The sequence below is a fragment of the Geotrypetes seraphini genome, chromosome 15 (genome assembly GCF_902459505.1).
Source record: "Geotrypetes seraphini chromosome 15, aGeoSer1.1, whole genome shotgun sequence".
Taxonomy (NCBI): domain Eukaryota; kingdom Metazoa; phylum Chordata; class Amphibia; order Gymnophiona; family Dermophiidae; genus Geotrypetes; species Geotrypetes seraphini.
In genome coordinates this window covers 46639226-46655931 of record NC_047098.1, presented here as the reverse complement: position 1 = coordinate 46655931, position 16706 = coordinate 46639226, and the positions used below count along the sequence as shown (strand labels likewise).

At 42.1% G+C, this 16706-nt stretch overlaps 1 protein-coding gene across 11 annotated transcripts in view; it reads left to right on the top strand.

Moving 5' to 3' along the window:
- The window catches only part of BCAS3 (BCAS3 microtubule associated cell migration factor), a 1368214-nt gene that overhangs the window by 309826 nt on the left and 1041682 nt on the right, over positions 1-16706 (top strand). For all 11 annotated transcript variants that reach the window (XM_033921865.1, XM_033921866.1, XM_033921867.1 and 8 more), the window contains one exon: positions 15258-15428. In XM_033921865.1, coding sequence (XP_033777756.1) covers positions 15258-15428 — 171 coding nt within the window. The remainder of the gene's footprint in view (positions 1-15257; positions 15429-16706) is intronic.

The window sequence follows — 16706 nt, the reverse complement described above, 5'->3', positions numbered from 1 at the left end:
TGGGATGAAAGATTCTCCAGAGGTCAGTCCAGCCATAAGTTTGCATTAAATTGGAAAGAGTCGAGCGGACCCTTAGTTTGGCAGGGCGGCAGAGATAGGTTCTATCAAGAAAAGAGTCCAATGGGAAATTGAAGTCTCCAGCAATGATAGTGTGTTCCGATAAAGAGGAGTGGGAAATGGTATGAAAATCTTGAAAGAAAGAGGGGTCATCAGAGTTAGGTGCATACAGGTTCAATAAATTCAATGGTTTGCCATCAATGGTGCCCTCGATATAGGACCATCTACCCATGGGATCAAAGGAGTGAACAGTCAGTTGAAAGTTGAGTGATTTGCGAATGAGAGTAATAACCCCGTTTCTTTTTCCCAAGGCGGGAGCAGCGAAGCAATGTTGGATCCATCCTCCAGTAAGTTTCTGCGCTTCTATGAGGTTAACATGCGTCTCTTGTAGGAGGCATATATCTGCCCCTAGATGTTTGAAATATTGTAGTATTTTCTTTTGTTTCATTGGATTAGAGAGGCCCTTAACATTAAGGGAAACAATGTTTAGCTTGACCATGAGGTCAGAGAAGTAGAAGCAAACAGTGGCATCCCAAAAAGGTTGTAGGTCCCAAAGAGAGGAAACGTTCAAAGGAGTACATGTGATGTCCTCGATCCAGAGCTGTGATAGAGTGCAGGAGTATACACAAATCAGGAAAATGGAAAAAAAGGAGGTAATAAACAGTGCCAGGCTCTGAGTAAAAAGAAAAAATAAGGTGCAGCCATAAAAAACAAGTAAAGTAGCTTAGCATGTAAAACGGGGAAAGTAGATACTTTAGATGGGGGCACATGTGGACGAGAGATACTTAACACGCATCCAAAGCCCCAGACATTAAAGGAGATTCAAATCAGATTGCATCCATCTTGAAGCAGAGTGTTGAAAGTATGTTAAAATAATTGCAAAATTCAAGTCATGGCTCCAATGTTGTCATCAAGGTATTTTTGCAAGTCAGTGGGCTCATCAAAATTTTTGGTAGAATTGCGGTAGGTAATTCTCATTCTAGCCGGATAGAATAATCCATATTGTGCTCCAATATGTTTGAGTTGAGGTCTCATAGCTAAAAAAGCTTTTCTTTTTTGCGCTGTATTTTTAGAGAGATCAGGTACAAGTAAGATTTTTTTGCCATCCACAAGAAGAGGTTGTTTGATTTTGGCAGTTTGCAGTATTTGAAGGACATGAGGGTATCGGAGAAGCTTTAAAACCACAGGTCTCGGTGGTTTAGATGGTATAGGAGGGCCAGAGGGTACACGGTGTGCTCTCTCTATCTCCAAAGCAGGCAAAAATTGGATGTTTAGAAGAGATGGGAGGAGAGATTGCAGGTATGCAATAATATCTTTCCCCTCAGCAGACTCTGGTAAGCCAATAATTCGTACATTACTGCGTCTCATTCGATTAGACATGTCGTCCAAATCTCTCTGCATGAGATCCATTTTGTGTAGACCACGTTGTATGGTTAGGAGCTGGGTATCATGGGCGGTCAGGCGTTCTTCCGACAGGTCCAGACGGGCTTCTAGTTGTTTAAATTGTAGGGTGATTGTACTAAGCTCTGCTTTTATGTCCGCAGTCGCAGCTAAATTTTCGTGCATGAGCCCCTGTAAGATTTGTAGGTCGTGAGACAGGGACGCGTCAGCCACGAGGAGTTTGGATGCGGCCTTGTCCGGGGACGGAGGCTCATGTTTAGAACGCTTTGATGCGTTCGGAGCGGTGTGGGGGCCAGACGCAGCCTATCCGTCCGGCTTATTAGATTTAGTAGCCATTAAGGAGATTTTAGCAGAAGTTTGCTAACCTGATAGGAGCAGTTATATGCGCCGGATGCCATTTTTAAGATTCAGGCTGGGGCGAGTGAACGAGTCAAGCAGCCATCTCGTAGCCGGTCACGTGACCACCCCGATGCCGCTCTGTTTTTTTGACTTTGTACTTTTGTAGAATGGCTTTTCTCATTGGACATGCTGTAAGCTGGGCATGTGTTTCCCCATGTCTTTATATGTATTTTACAAAATGCTTTGTGTTATGTGAGCCTTCTGTAAAATATTTGGAAATTGTGTATGTTCTAATGTGGCTGATTTCTTGCCTTAATTGTTATGCAAAACTGGGCTTCAAATCAGTACCAAATACCAGCATTTAAAACAATTACATTTAGGGCTCCTTTTACAAAGCCGCGATAGCGGGTTTAGCGCATGCGCCTTTTAATCTCGCGCTGGCCGAAAAACTACCGCCTGCTCAAGAGGAGGCAGTAGCGGCTAACGCGGTCGGCGGTTTAACGCTCGCTCCTACACGCGTTAAACCGCTAGCGCACCTTTGTAAAATGAGCCCTTAGTTTTAAAATGTTTCCTCAGTATGAGAACATTTCAAATTCCTCCCTCTCCTATTCCTAAATTTAGTCTTCTTTGTTGTTTTCATGTGTGTGTGTGTGTTCAGCATTTTTTTTTTTTTAATATAGAAACAGCTTTTCATATAGAAAATGATTTGTTTGTAGATATGTTTTTTAGTTAACATTGAGTTGCTTTGAAAGCAATTGTGTTCTATTGAAAATGTTCTGGCTTTGTCCTATTAATGCACATTTAGACTGTATCTATGCATCGTTGCTTCACATAAATATAATTTATTACCCTGAGTTGCTGAACCCATCAGCTCTGCTTGTGCCTATCAATAATGGAAGAATTTCAAAACTTAGAGGCATTTGTCTCTGAAACTATATTGATTTTTATATTTTTGAAGATTTAATCTTTCAGCCTTGGCAATAGTCATTACATCATCTTGCCCCCAATGGGTTCAAATGGCAGGGCGTTAAACTCCCTTTTCTTTGTTATATGGGGTCTCGATCTCAGCCAAAAAGCAAAGGAATCCTTAGTTTGTAACTCAGACCTTATGGTTAGATCTTACCCAAAACGGAGCCAGGAAGCGGTGATGGTGATCTTGGCTAATAGACGTAGGCTAGGAAAGTCAGTGTCTAGCCTAACGGTCTGCCTTAACTTTAATAGCTATTCGTGCATAGAATTTTATTGGCATCTGATAACTGTAGTAGTTGATTTTCTGTATCTTTAACCTCAAGGTGTAAATTGATTTAGTAAAAACCACAGTTGTTTTCTCTTGTTACTTGATAATGTCTTAATGAACACTAACTGGGTATGGAGAGCAAGATCATTACCACTAATGGATAAGGAGGACAGCTGATGTGGTTAAAGAATTTTAGAGAAAAGATTTTGCAATTTAAGTTTAGCTCAAGAGAATAGTTTAAGTCGGTAGTTCTGCATTTTGATGCCTACACAATGGCCAAATCTCTAGGCGTGCACTTAAAAGGTGTCACCTTGCATATTGTTTTTGGTGGCTAGCCTTTTCTCTATACAGCTATTCTACAACTTTAATTTGGTGTGGTATTTTTTTGCAGAGAAAAAAAAATAAATGATGTGTTCTGTTATAGTATAAGGTAGCAGAGATAATTCATTATATTACTCGATGTAGAGGCTCGTTCTTTTCTACATCATCTTATAGTATGCTCTGCTGGCAAAACCGTATTTGTCTTTCATGTTGCATCAGGCCACTTTGGCATCCTCATTAACCCCCCTTTAACAAAGTCATGTTAGACTTTTTTATCGCTGGCAATGGCGGTATTAGCGCCGACGCTCATAGTAATTCTATGAGCATCAGAGCTAATATCGCCATGGCCAGCGATAAAAAAGCCTTATGCAGCTTTGTAAAAGGGGGACTTAGAAATGTATATCCTTCTAATTTGAAATTGCAAGGAAAATTTAGAAATCACCACACATTGCAGGTTTTAATAGCCTTTTTCATGATTATGTTTATTCAGGTGTTGATATACCGCTATTACTGAATCACAATGTTTAAATAAAATCTAGATAAAATGAAAGGAACACTATTTAAAATAATCACTCATTCAAAGTTGATGAGAGCAAATGCACATTTAAAACTGAAATCTTTAACAACAGTGTATAGACGACAAGTAGAGAATGACACGGGGAAAAAATCTGTCCCAGTCACCGCCCCGTCTCACCATCCTCTGCACTGCCGTGCCCTTCACCGCCCCGTCACCGCCATCCCATTCACCCGCCCCGTCACCGCCATCCCTTCCACCGCCCCGTCACTGCCACTGCCATTGCCATCCCATTCACCGCCCCGTCACCGTCCCCGCAGCATCCATATAAGCCTCAGTAACTTACAACTGATTTAACGAGGCAGGAGCCCCTCCTATGCGATTAAACTGCTTTAAATATTAGGTGGTATGTTCCTCTGTTTCCTTATTCTTACCTTTCTAACCATCCCTTCTCACGTTATTACTTTTATTTATTTTTGTAACTAGATTTTTGTTAGGGATCTTTCTGGTAAAGGTAAAAGTTCACCTTTAGAGGTTGCAACACCAAAATACTCCATTAACTGCAATGTCTGGAATTAGGTTTCTGTAGTGTGAAAAGCAATAGCTGTGAAATCAGCATATGGCATCATACTCATTCCACTTAAACACCTAGAGAAGCTTGTTCCAATAACAAAATAATTTTACTAACAAAAAATGAGAAAGATAGAAGAGTCTAAAAACCTACCACAAGCAAACCAATCTAAAGTACCCACATTTTCTATTTTCACATATACACAATTTTTACATAGAAAAAGAACAGCATATTCATTGTGGCTCCAATTTTCAAGCTTCTAGAGTGCCATAGCAGGAAACACAAACCTCTTAATGTTCTCATTAGGAATTTTCTCCCTTACCTCGATCTATGAAAGGTCCAGCAGCCCCCATCCTCCCTCCACCTCACCTTATATTCTGAGTTTGCCGGCTTTCTTTTTCCCGAGCTGCATGCGTTCAAAAAGCCGTGCATGCGCGGCTGCGTGAGTCAATCAAACTTCTCCTCTCCTGCAACTTCCTGTTTCCGGTTGCGTCAGAGGAGAAGATTGATTGACTCGCGCTGCCGCAGCTTTTTGAACGCTTGCGGCTCAGGAAAAAGGAAGCCGGCAAACTCGGAATATAAGGTGAGGTGGAGGGAGGAAGCTGGCTAAACGCTATGGGCGGTGGCTGCGGGGACTGCGCGATCCTTGATACCTCACTGTGGAGACAAGACCATTCACTGTTCCACGGGGCGGTGAATGGCCTTGTCCCCGTCCCCGCAGCGACTGCTAGTTTTCTTTCCCCGTTCCGGCGGGTTACCCGCGGCTAAACGCGGCTAGCCGCGGGTAACCGCCACCGTGTCATTCTCTAACGACAAGTATGCATAGATTGATTTTCTGTATATAATTTTATACAGAAAAGTAAAATAAAATCATTTTAGGCATATCAAGGAGGTTGAACCCATAGTACACAGTAAGAGTGGCAAAAATGGAATTCAGATTTGGAGATGTTCATGACCCCTATTCTCGCAGTCATATTCTCTACCCATCAAACCACCCTCCATTCTTTCCCAGCCCAGAAATTCTGTTTACGATATCTGCAAGTTCACAGCTGAATTTTCTAGTGCAGTGATTCTTAAACCTGTCCGGAACACAAGAGATTTCTGAAATTTTGGAGAGACATTTTCAGTTCTTGGTGCTTCCCTTTGGGTTGGCTATAGCACCCTGCACATTCACCAAGGTGATGGTGGTGGCAGCAACGCATCTTCACAGGGAAGGATTACAAGTTCATCCATATCTGGACTACTGGCTGATTAGAGCTCTGTCGTTATCAGAAGGGGAACAAGTAGTGGCTCAAGTGGTCTAGGTCTTGCAAAGCCTGGGCTGGATAGTGAATTTTCAAAAGAGTCCATCCCAGTCCCTGGAGTACTTTTCAACATGGCAGAAGGCCAGGTCTGTCTTCCGGAGGCATGCAGACAGAAGCTCTGTACTCAGATAATGGACATGATGGCCAAGCCAACTCTGTCTGCATGGCACTATCTTCAGGCACTAGGCTCCATGTCAGCCACTATAGATGTGGTCCCTTGGATGAAGGCTCACATTCGTCCTCTCCAGAATGCACTATTGTCTCAGTGGTCCTCACCAAAGAACTCCTTTCAAATTACTCTTCCATGGACTCTGGAATCCCGCTGCAGTGTGAAATGGTGACTCTATCCACAGTTGTTATTACAAGGCATGCCCTCAGAATAACTTCATGGGTGATTCTCACAACTGATGCCAACCTGTTTGGCTGGGGAAGCCATTGCAATGGATGTCCAGTCCAGGGTTGGTGATCAGCCTCCCAGAGAAAACGACAGACTAGAGCTTTGGGCCATTCGACTGGCGTTACAAAAACTGGAAAAGAGTCTAGAAGGATAGGCTGTCAAAGTCTTTTCGGACAGTGTTACAGTGGTAGCAAATGTCAATCACCAAGGTGGGGTTGCTGCAGAGTTATACTTAAAAGATAGACTCTCAAAGGAGGGAGAGTTCTTGAATGGGTAGACTTGTTGGGCCGCTGGCCCTTTTCTGCCGTCATACTCTATGTTTCTATTATGGGTCCCACGGCGACAAGAGGGCATCCGCTAAAACTTAAGGGGGGAAGATTTCACGGTGACACTAGGAAATACTTTTCCACTGAAAGGGTGATTGATCGATGGAATGGTCTTCCACGCCAGGTAGTCAAGGCCAGTAACCTGCTTGACTTCAAGAGATGTTGAGATAAACAGGTGGAGTTGCTGCAGAGTTATATTTAAGGAAGCACCAAGAGTGTGCAGCTGAGCCTGGAAGCTCACTTATTGTTTTGGTGGGCAGAGCTACACCTACAGGCAATCTCCTCAGCACATGTAGTGGAAGTGAACAATGTCTGGGCCAATTACCTCAGCAAGCAGACCTTAGTCCTGGGAGAATGGATATTGTTTGCAGCAGTGTTCCAGTCTATCGTTTTCCGATGGGGTTGGTCAACTTTCAATCTGATGGCTACAGCAAGGAACAAGAAGGCAGACTGGTTCTCCAGCCATGGCCAAAGAACGAGCTCTTGTATGTGTTTCCTCCGTGGCCCATAATAGGGTGAATATTTCACAGATTAGCAAACCACCTCATAGCACTAGATTAGTCACGCAGGCTGTGGTATGCCAACCTAGTGCATCTTCAAAGGGATCAGAGTCTCAGATTGCAGGTAGAGCCTGATCTGCTATCTCAGGGCCCATTGGTCATAAAAGATCTGGATTGCTTTGGTCTTATGGTATGGCTCTTGAGTGCATGGCGTTAGAGCGCAAAGGATACTCAGAGGTTGTCATTGCTTCTCTCCACAGAGCCAAAAAGACTATGACAATCTCTGTTTATGCTAAGGCATGGGAGACATTTCAGCACTGGTGTACAAAAGAGAAGGTAAAGACTTTTAGTTCTCCGATTGTGGTGGTGCTAGCTTTCCTCCAAGCAAGTCTCTACAAAGATCTCCCAGTGGCATTACTTAGGGTCCAAGTGGCGGGCCTCTAAGCTCCCCTGACTTCTTATGCAGACATAGCCAGATTCCTAAAGTGGGCACTAAGGCTCAGACCACTGGTAAGACAACCGTTTGCATCATGGAACATTAATGTCCTCAGTCAGTTTCCTTAGGAGCCTATTCATTAGGCATCCTTCTTGGAACTTACGGTCAAGACCATTTTCCTTGTGGCTATTACATCAGCTAGACGAGTCTCAGAGCTGCAGGCCCTGATTTGCAGGGAGCCCTTCCTCAAGGTCACGGAGGCAGGAGTTTCCTTACGCACGATCCTGTCCTTTTCGCCAAAGGTTGTTTCGGTGTTTCATATCAATCAAAAGGTAAGATTGCCAGCATTCCAGACTACAGGGTGAAAGGAAGAGGACTGGATTCTGAGAAAGCTGGATTTGAGGAGAGTTCCCCTACGTTATCTGGAGGTCACTAATGAGTTCTGACTGTCGGACCGTCTATTTGTGCTCACCAGTCAGGTTAGACACTGTAGACCGGCGACTAAGGCTACCATCTCAAGATGAATATGGATGCCATCTTGTCAGCATATATTGCCTGTGGCAAGTTATTGCTGGTCTGTTTGAAAGCACATTCTACAAGGTGTGTGGCTTCTTTGTGGACAGAGGCTTGGGCGATTTCACCCAGGGAGATTTGTAGGGCAGTGACCTGGTCCACTCTGCATATTTATTTATTTATTTAGATTTCTATTCCGTTCTCCCAGAATCTCAGAACGGGTTACAAGTAGACATTCATAATCGTTTGAAAACAGACTAGTCATGACAACAAATAGGTTACAGTAGACAATAACAGAGCTTATTCTAGAGACTAGACTGGTCATAGCAAAGAGTACTAGGAGAAGTATATTGAGGAGGCAATTTTTAATGGCCCAATTGGCGGAAGAGGAAGGTCTTTACTGCTCTGCGGAAGGTCATATGTCCTCCAAGTTGTACAGAGTGGACATGGCAGCATGGGGGGACACAGTCTTTGGGTCCTCAGTTCCACAAGAAGATGTAGGAGTTCTGCTCTAGATTTCTGGGACTGCTTTTGTACTTCCCTACTGTTCAGAATGATACACCTATTGCACTAGAAAAAGAGATATCTTTTCTAGTAGATAGATATGCCCTATCAATTTTCTTTGCCTGCCTACTGTTTCAATCAGGAAGTTTGAGTCAAAACTGAGATTTTGATGTCAGTCAGTCCTCAAGGGTATGAAGAATGATCTATTGCTATAACACATTGAGGTAATATTTGAGTTTCTGATTGGTTATTTCGATATTTTGATTATTCAATTAAAATGTTGAACAAGTTTGTTATACTTTCAGAGCAGAACAGATCTGTAGTTCAGGGAGTTACTATATAAGGCTATCGCCTGCTTTGGTACAAAGTGAAGAGGGCAGCAGAGCCCTCTGGAGAAGGTCCTTCTGCACGGCTCACGAGCATGGGGAGATTAACCTACTGTCCAGAATGACATACCTATCTACTAGAAAAGATATTAGCAAGGTAAAAATCTAATCTCTGTATAACAGTGGAATCCTATAACAACATAAGAATAGCTTTACTGGGTCAGACCAATGGTCCATCAAGCCCAGTAGCCCGTTCTCACTAGTACCTGGCCAAAACCCAAGGTGTTGCAATATTCCATGCTATCAAAACAGGGCAAGCAGTGGCTTCCCCCATGTCTTAATAACAGACTATGGACTTTTCCTCCAGGAACTTGTCCAAACCTTTCTTAAAACCAGCTATGCTATCTGCTCTTAATGTAACATTCCTGTTGATTTATTTGGATACTATTGCCACCTCTCCTAGTGATACAGATTTGACTACCTAGGATGATGGACTTGGTTAGGTGTTGAGGGGGATGAGTCAGTGGTACTGCAATGGTAAGCAAGGCAGGATTAACCAGTAGGCCAAGTAGGCATGTGCCTAGTGCCCGAAATGGTCAGGGGGGCCCGATAAAGGAGGGCATTAACATTATTTTTTCCAAATGGCGATGGGCCCCTCCAGCATCGATTGGCAATGCGGGCCCCCCCCCCCCGATCGGCAACGCGGGCCCCCCCCCTTGATCGGTAACGCGCCCCCCCCCCCCATCGATGGAAACTAAGGTAAGCAAGCAATGTGGGTAAGAAAGGCAATGGGAACTGTAATTATGCAAGCAGTGCTGCTTGCCCAAAGCTTCCCTCTGACGCAGCTTCCTGTTTCCGCCTGGGTGCATGGTGGGGTGGGGCGAGGCAGGGGGCCCAGTGTACTTGTGTGCCTAGGGGCCTTTGACGAATTAATCATGCCCTGATGGTAAGTCCCACAAGACATCTACTGAGAGGTATAGTTCCAGATGTGCCCTTTGGTTAACTAAAAAGCTTCTAACCCATAGTCATCCGTTTTGAGAAGGGGGAGATAGAAAATCAAAAGGCAATTCGTCAGCCTGTGTCATTTTATTATTATTTTAAGTAGGCCAAGATTTGGTAATACAGTTCTGTCATTTTTCAAAGTTGCTTCTATATGGGAAGAGGGCATAAGTGGTCATAAGCAGACAGAAATTTATTTAGAGCAGAAGTCAGCGAGTTGTCTTAAGTGGAAGCATCTCCATTAGCAATAATGGAGGGAGCCCGTCAGCTAAGGCATCTCAGAGGTTAATCAGGCTTCCTGGCGAGAGATTGCCGTCAATACAGTGTGGCGCCTAGTTCTGTTGGTCCTTTGGATGCTTTCCTGACAACACACTAACAGACTTTGTGTAAGTCATTTCCTATGAATTATTAAAACAAACGTTTGGCTGCTAATTGATGAACACTAATGTGTTTTCTAATCACTGCAGTTTGAGATTTTAGCACTAAACAAAACAGCTGCCATTGATCTGTGGCTTGCTTCTGGTTTCAGACGGCTGAATTCTCTACTTTTGCCTTGACTGCTGTAGGCACAGTAGCTACAGTGGTGCCAGCCAACTGTTTAAATTTGGCTGTTATGTAGTTTTATATGCACTTTATTCCATGAGGCATTAAAAAAATAATCAAGTTCTGAAAGTTGTTTCGTGTACTATAATAATACATTGATTTTGGGTATAGTGTGCTTTGAGTCAGTGCTGAAATTGGTGTGTGAATCATTTGACCTTGGAATCCCATTTGTGTATGTTTGGGGACAGAGAGGGTTTTTGCATAACTGCCTTTAGAAATAAATATTTGGGGCTAGATGTAATTAGCATATATTCCCATGCTATTTAATTTATCTATTTCTTCAAGTTCAAGTTTCAAGTTTATTAGGATTTTATATACCGCCTATCAAGGTTATCTAAGCGGTTTTTACAATCAGGTACTCAAGCATTTTCCCTCTCTGTCCCGGTGGGCTCACAATCTATCTAACGTACCTGGAGCTATGGAGGATTAAGTGACTTGCCCAGGGTCACAAGGAGCAGCGTGGGTTTTGAACCCACAACCCCAGGGTGCTGAGGCTGTAGATCCAACCACTGCGCCACACACTCCTCCTTCTTCAGATTTTTGTCTTGTATATAGAAGTGTACTTGGGTGTGAAAAGGTACAATCTTGAAAATGTTTATGATATGTATAATGATTTTACCTTCTTTATTTGGCTTCTGGTTTCATGGGTAAACAGAAATGGCAAATAAGAGAAAGACTAAATGATGTATGGGGCAGTCCTCATTTAGACTTCGGTCTGCCTTAATTTTCAGTTTGTACACCAAGGGCTCATACTGATGTCCATTATTTTAATAATTTTTTCTACTAAGGTTGCATTCTTCCCAGTTCAGACTCTCTTCCCGAGGGATTAAGTGTGTTAGCCAATTGCAGATTGGATTTCATTTTTGGACTTTATTGGCTATTATTTTGTCTAAAGGGTTATACTTTTTGTGCTTTTTTTAAACAAAGAGAAATGATTGGATTGGAGACGTAGTCTAGTGGTTAAGTAGAAGGCTGAAAACCAAGGAAGTCAGGGTTCAAATCCTGCTTCTCCCACTAATATGCCTTCTGCCCTTGATCAAGCCACATCCTCCTCCGTTATCTCAGGTACAAACAGGTTTAAATCCTCTAAGGACGGAGAAATACTTATTCTGTATGAATGAAATTCACCTTGAACTACACCTGAAAAGGTGTGAGCTAAATTCCCCACAGCACACCTCTGTTCTCTCTAAGTTGAACAAATGATCAATTGCTCTTACATTCTTCCTTTCAAATAAAACAGAGAAACGTGATGGCAGATAAAGGCCAAATGGCCCATCCTGTCTGCCCATCCGAAGCATCCACTATCTCATCCTCTCCCTAAGAAATCCCACATACCTGTCCCATGCTTTCTTGAATTCAGACATAGTCTTTGTCTCTACCACCTCTACCAGGAGACTATTCCATGCATCTACCATCTTTTCTGTACAAAAAAAAAGTATTTTCTTAGATTACTCCTGAGCCCATCACCTCCTAACTTCATCCTATGCACTCTCCTTCAGGAGTTTCCTTTCAAATAAAAGAGATTCGCCTCATGTGTAATAGAAACATAAAAATTACACAATAGAAACATTCTAGGCATGTTGCTCATAGGTTTTACATGGTCGCTCTGAAAAACTGTTGGTTTTTAGAACTTGTTGCTCACATGAAAAAAATATTTAGAACTTGTCACTCACAAGAGGAAAAATTTGTACACACATGGTCAATCCTTAGAGAGGAGTATTGCCCCACACCCAATAAATTAGTGTGAGTTTATAAATATATAATTTTTGGCCCATGGAAATTTATTTTTAAATAAACCAAATTCTTTCCCTACTTTTAAATATCACCTTGATCTAAAATACTCCAAGGTAGAGAGAACGAGAAATTGAAAGGGGATAGATTCCGTACGAACGTAAGGAAGTTCTTCTTCACCCAGAGAGTGGTAGAAAACTGGAATCCTCTTCCGGAGTCTGTCATAGGGGAAAACACCCTCCAGGGATTCAAGACAAAGTTAGACAAATTCCTGCTGAACCGGAACGTACGCAGGTAGGGCTAGTCTCAGTTAGGGCGCTGGTATTTGACCAAAGAGCCGCCAGTTGAGTGGACTGCTGGGCACGATGGACCACTGGTCTGACCCAGCAGCGACAATTCTTATGTTCTTATGTTCTAAGTATACTTGGAGGGGCATTTTTGATATGACTGAATTGGGATGTGTTGCTAAAAACATTTTTAAAAGAGTCTAGTTCACAGTCAAACCAGAAAAACATCTACTTTTTTGGTTCAATTATGGCTTTGAGTTAGACTTTTTCAGAATGACCACATTCATCTGTGAGTTCAGGGTTCCCTGAATGGAAAACTTTTCATAATCAATATAGTTTGGAGTTCCTATGCTTTCAGGCAGACTTCTTGGGATATCAAGCTGCGCAGTGGTATAAATTATTATCTGGATTTCTTAATAAAAAACAAAAAACTGGTCTTAGAGACATTTGGAGCATTGAGATTAAGTATCAGATTTCTGCTTCTCAATGGCCACACATTTGGTCCTGGAGAATGAGATGTACAGTGTCAGCATCTATGAGACAAACCTGGTTCTTTTTGTTGCATAGAACTTTTTGGTCCCCTGTTCGTTTACAGAAGTTGGATAGCTCTAGATCTAATAGATGCTGGCACTGTAATCTAGAAGCGGGGACTTTAGATCATCTACTTTTTCATTGTCCCTGCATTATGAACTTTTGGAATTCCATTTGGTCTCAAATAAATTGTTTATTAGAAAATCATGTTGCTTTATCCTATGATACTGTTCTGTTTGGAATGTCTATGAGGAGAAAAAGTCAATTATCATCACATAACAACAAACTTTTAATGATAATAACGGGAGTTGCTATTAAGCATATTATGAATAATTGGAAGAATTATACCAATCTTAATTATACATTTTGGTGGAATTCCTTGTGTCATATTTTTAAGATGGAGAGAGTAATTGCTTTGCAGAAAGGTAATTATAATAATTTTATAAAGATTTGTTAAATATTGTAATGAATAGGCATTGTTTTCCTTTGATGAAATTTTAGTTATATAAAGGGGGAGGGAGGGTGGTGGGGGTATGTAATGTTTCATGATAATGAAATGGTGGGTAGGGGGAGGGGGGTTATTTATTTATTTATGTATTCATGATATTAATGAAAGATATACAAGTGAGGTATGATTGTTCTTAAGTTGTATTTTTGAAAATGAATAAAGAATGTTTAAAAAAAAAAAAAGTCTCAGGGGAAAACGTAGAAACACAAGCTATAGGAATATCTATCTGACAGCACTCCTAGTGAACTGTCCATACAGACATCCCAGAGGTGCAACCTAGTGGTCAGTGGACTTCACATCTAAACTCTTTCATGTTGTATGGTGAGCTTTGTAGGAACAGAGAAATCCTATTGTACCTGAAGGTCTAGCACTACAATAGCCCTCAGACTTGCAGGTCTCTTATATGTTTAGGTGCAGGTGGTATTTCTGTGTTCCAGGAGGGCTCACTTATTTGTACTGAAATGAAAGAGTTAAAGTTGGAATTGAACCTAGATCCTATTGTTCATTGTCCACTGCACTGATCATGAGTCTACTCCATTCACTTGGTTGCTGCTTTTTTAGGAATGGCTATAATATCTGGAGCTGTCATAGAACCTGGTATCTATTGTCACTGTCACATCGTTGGGGAGTGGGGAGGGATCAGTGACCACTGCGAGATTAAAGGGGTGGGAGGGAGGGTTGGGTCATGCCTTTGTTCCTCAAGTGGTCAGCTAGATAGAGCACCTTTATCAGACTTAGTTGTGACTGAAACAGGTCTAGATAAAAACATTCTTCTTTTCTGCCCTGGTCTTTTTCTGAGTTCCATTATCACAGAAAAAAAAATCTGGATTGTAAGCCCTCCCAAGTTCCACCCAAAACATACCTCCAACATGTTCCCTTATTATTTGGACACAATCAGTGAAAAACATCCCCAATTCTGTCTTTTCAAAAATCACAATTTAAATGTTTTGGTGGGAAAAAATTGTCTGTCTTTTTTTTTTTTTTTTTTTGCCACTTTTGAGATATTTTACTCTTTTGAAAATGCGCATCTTTGGTGTTATCTAAAAGAGAATGATTTGTATAACAGAAATATTAGATCATGTTGGCACAAAAATGAGAATCCATTTATAACACAAAAACAGATTGAAAGTGCTAAAAATTAAGGCCCTCTTTTATCAAGCCACATTACGAGGTCCTTTTACTAAGGCGCGCTAGCCATTTTAGTACGTGCAAAATATTAGCATGCGCTAAACGCAAATGTGTCTATTATATTCTATGTACGCGTTAGCCATTTAGCGCACACAAAAATGGTTAGCACGCCTAAGGTTTTTTAGTGCCAGCTGCTGCAGTAAAAGCTCCGACTCTCATAGAATCCCTATGAGCATTGGAGTTTTTACAACAGCGGCTGGCAATAAATAAACCCTAATGTGGCTTGATAAAAGGGGACCTAAGTCATAATTATTGCATCTGTGCAGCCCTTGGTACGCCAGAATTTTATCAGTAGAAAATATCTTTGTTTGCACATTATTTATGATATCAGTCATATAGAAAATTTAGGGCTCCTTTTACAAAGGTGTATTAGGGCCTTAACGCACGGAATAGCGCGTGCTAAAATGCCACGTGCGCTAGCCGCTACTGCTTCCTTTTAAGCAGGCGGTAATTTTTCAGCTAGTGTGCTAAAAACACTAGCACACCGTAGTAAAAGGAGCCCTTAGTGAAAGAGATTTGAAGATTCAGTATTGTACAGTTTAGCAGATGACAATTTCAAAAGGGAGCATTGTAGGTGATTATAGTGTTAATGTAAAAACTGAAAATGACAGTATAGACTACGGTAATGTATGACTTTTTTTGGTTATCTTTATCTGTACCACAGACTCTGAAAACTGGACTTACTATGGTTGGAAAAGTAGTAACACAGCTAACGGGGACAGTGCCTCCCGGAGCGACAGAAGAAGATGCTGTATCGCATACCAATGCAAGGCGCAGCCCTCTAGTTCCAGGCATTGTCACCATCATTGATACAGAGATGGTTGCAGAGGGACAGGTAATGTGTAGCAAGAATATACACAGTTGATGCTTCTATAGAATATGAAAACCCATGTGTGGTAGATCATGGGGAACCTATTTATGTAAAGGATAAACAGTCATGGATTTGATATACCACCTTTCTGAGATACAACCAAAGCAGTTTACATTTATTATATGCAGTTGCTTTCTCTGTCCCTTGAGCATCCACAATCTAATCCCCCTTTTTACTAAGCTGCAGTAGAGGTTTCTACCATGGCCAAGAGAGCTAAATGTTCCGACACTGTTCCAACGTTCATAGAATTCCTATGAGCACTGGAGCAGCGTCAGAGCATTGAATGCCTCAGGCCATGGTAGAAACCTCTACCGCGGCTTAGTAAAAGGGGAGGAGGAGTAAGTTCTAGTATTTTTAAATTATTTTAAATTGCCTTAGCAGCTCCTAAAGGCCACCCAAAGTGGTATACAGCCATTCAAAGACCTTCTTCATCTTCTTTTACCTTGACAGTGTTGCTTCTGGGTCTATCAGTGTCCTGAATCATGTTAGCATTGTCTTTGGAGTGGTGGGCCTGCTGGCCAGAGGGTGTGAGCCTCTATCTGGGGGGACTTTCAAATACAAGGTATGGGGGTGGAGTAGAGTTAGGGATGCGGGACCTGCAGCCTTGGTGAGGGGTGTCAGGGGGAGGTTCCTGTTCATGGGGTATTGGGGGTTCTGGGGGAGGGGGGGTGACAGCAGGAGGGAGTGGGCATCTCTCCTGCCGGTCTTAAGTGTGTGTTTGTGGGGGGAGGGGGGTAATGTTCGAGGGCAGGAGGAAGTGGGCATTTTTTTGCAGAAAGGGTGATAGATTCCTGAAATAGTCTCCTGGTAGAGGTGGTGGAGATATTGTCTGAATTTAAGAAAGCATGGGATAGGCATGTGGGATCTCTTGGGGAGAGGAGGAGATAGTGGATGGGCAGACTGGATGGGCCATTTGATCTTTATCTGCCATCATGTTTCTGTGAGGGTTGTGCATAGGACTTCATCTGGAATCCTGTAACTATGGGCCTTGAATTTGACTGGGAGATATCACTCTTGAATGATCACAAATCACTGCTAGCACGTTGTATAATAATGTCAGAAATGTAACATCATCCAAGCTATATATCCAGAGAAGAGCGACTAATATGGTTAAGGGGCTGGAGGAGTTGCCGTACAGTGAGAGATTGAAACAGGAGACTGAGAGGGGACATGATTGAAACATTCAAGTTAATGAAGGGAATAGACTTAGTAGATAAAGAGAGGCTGTTTACCCTCTCCAAG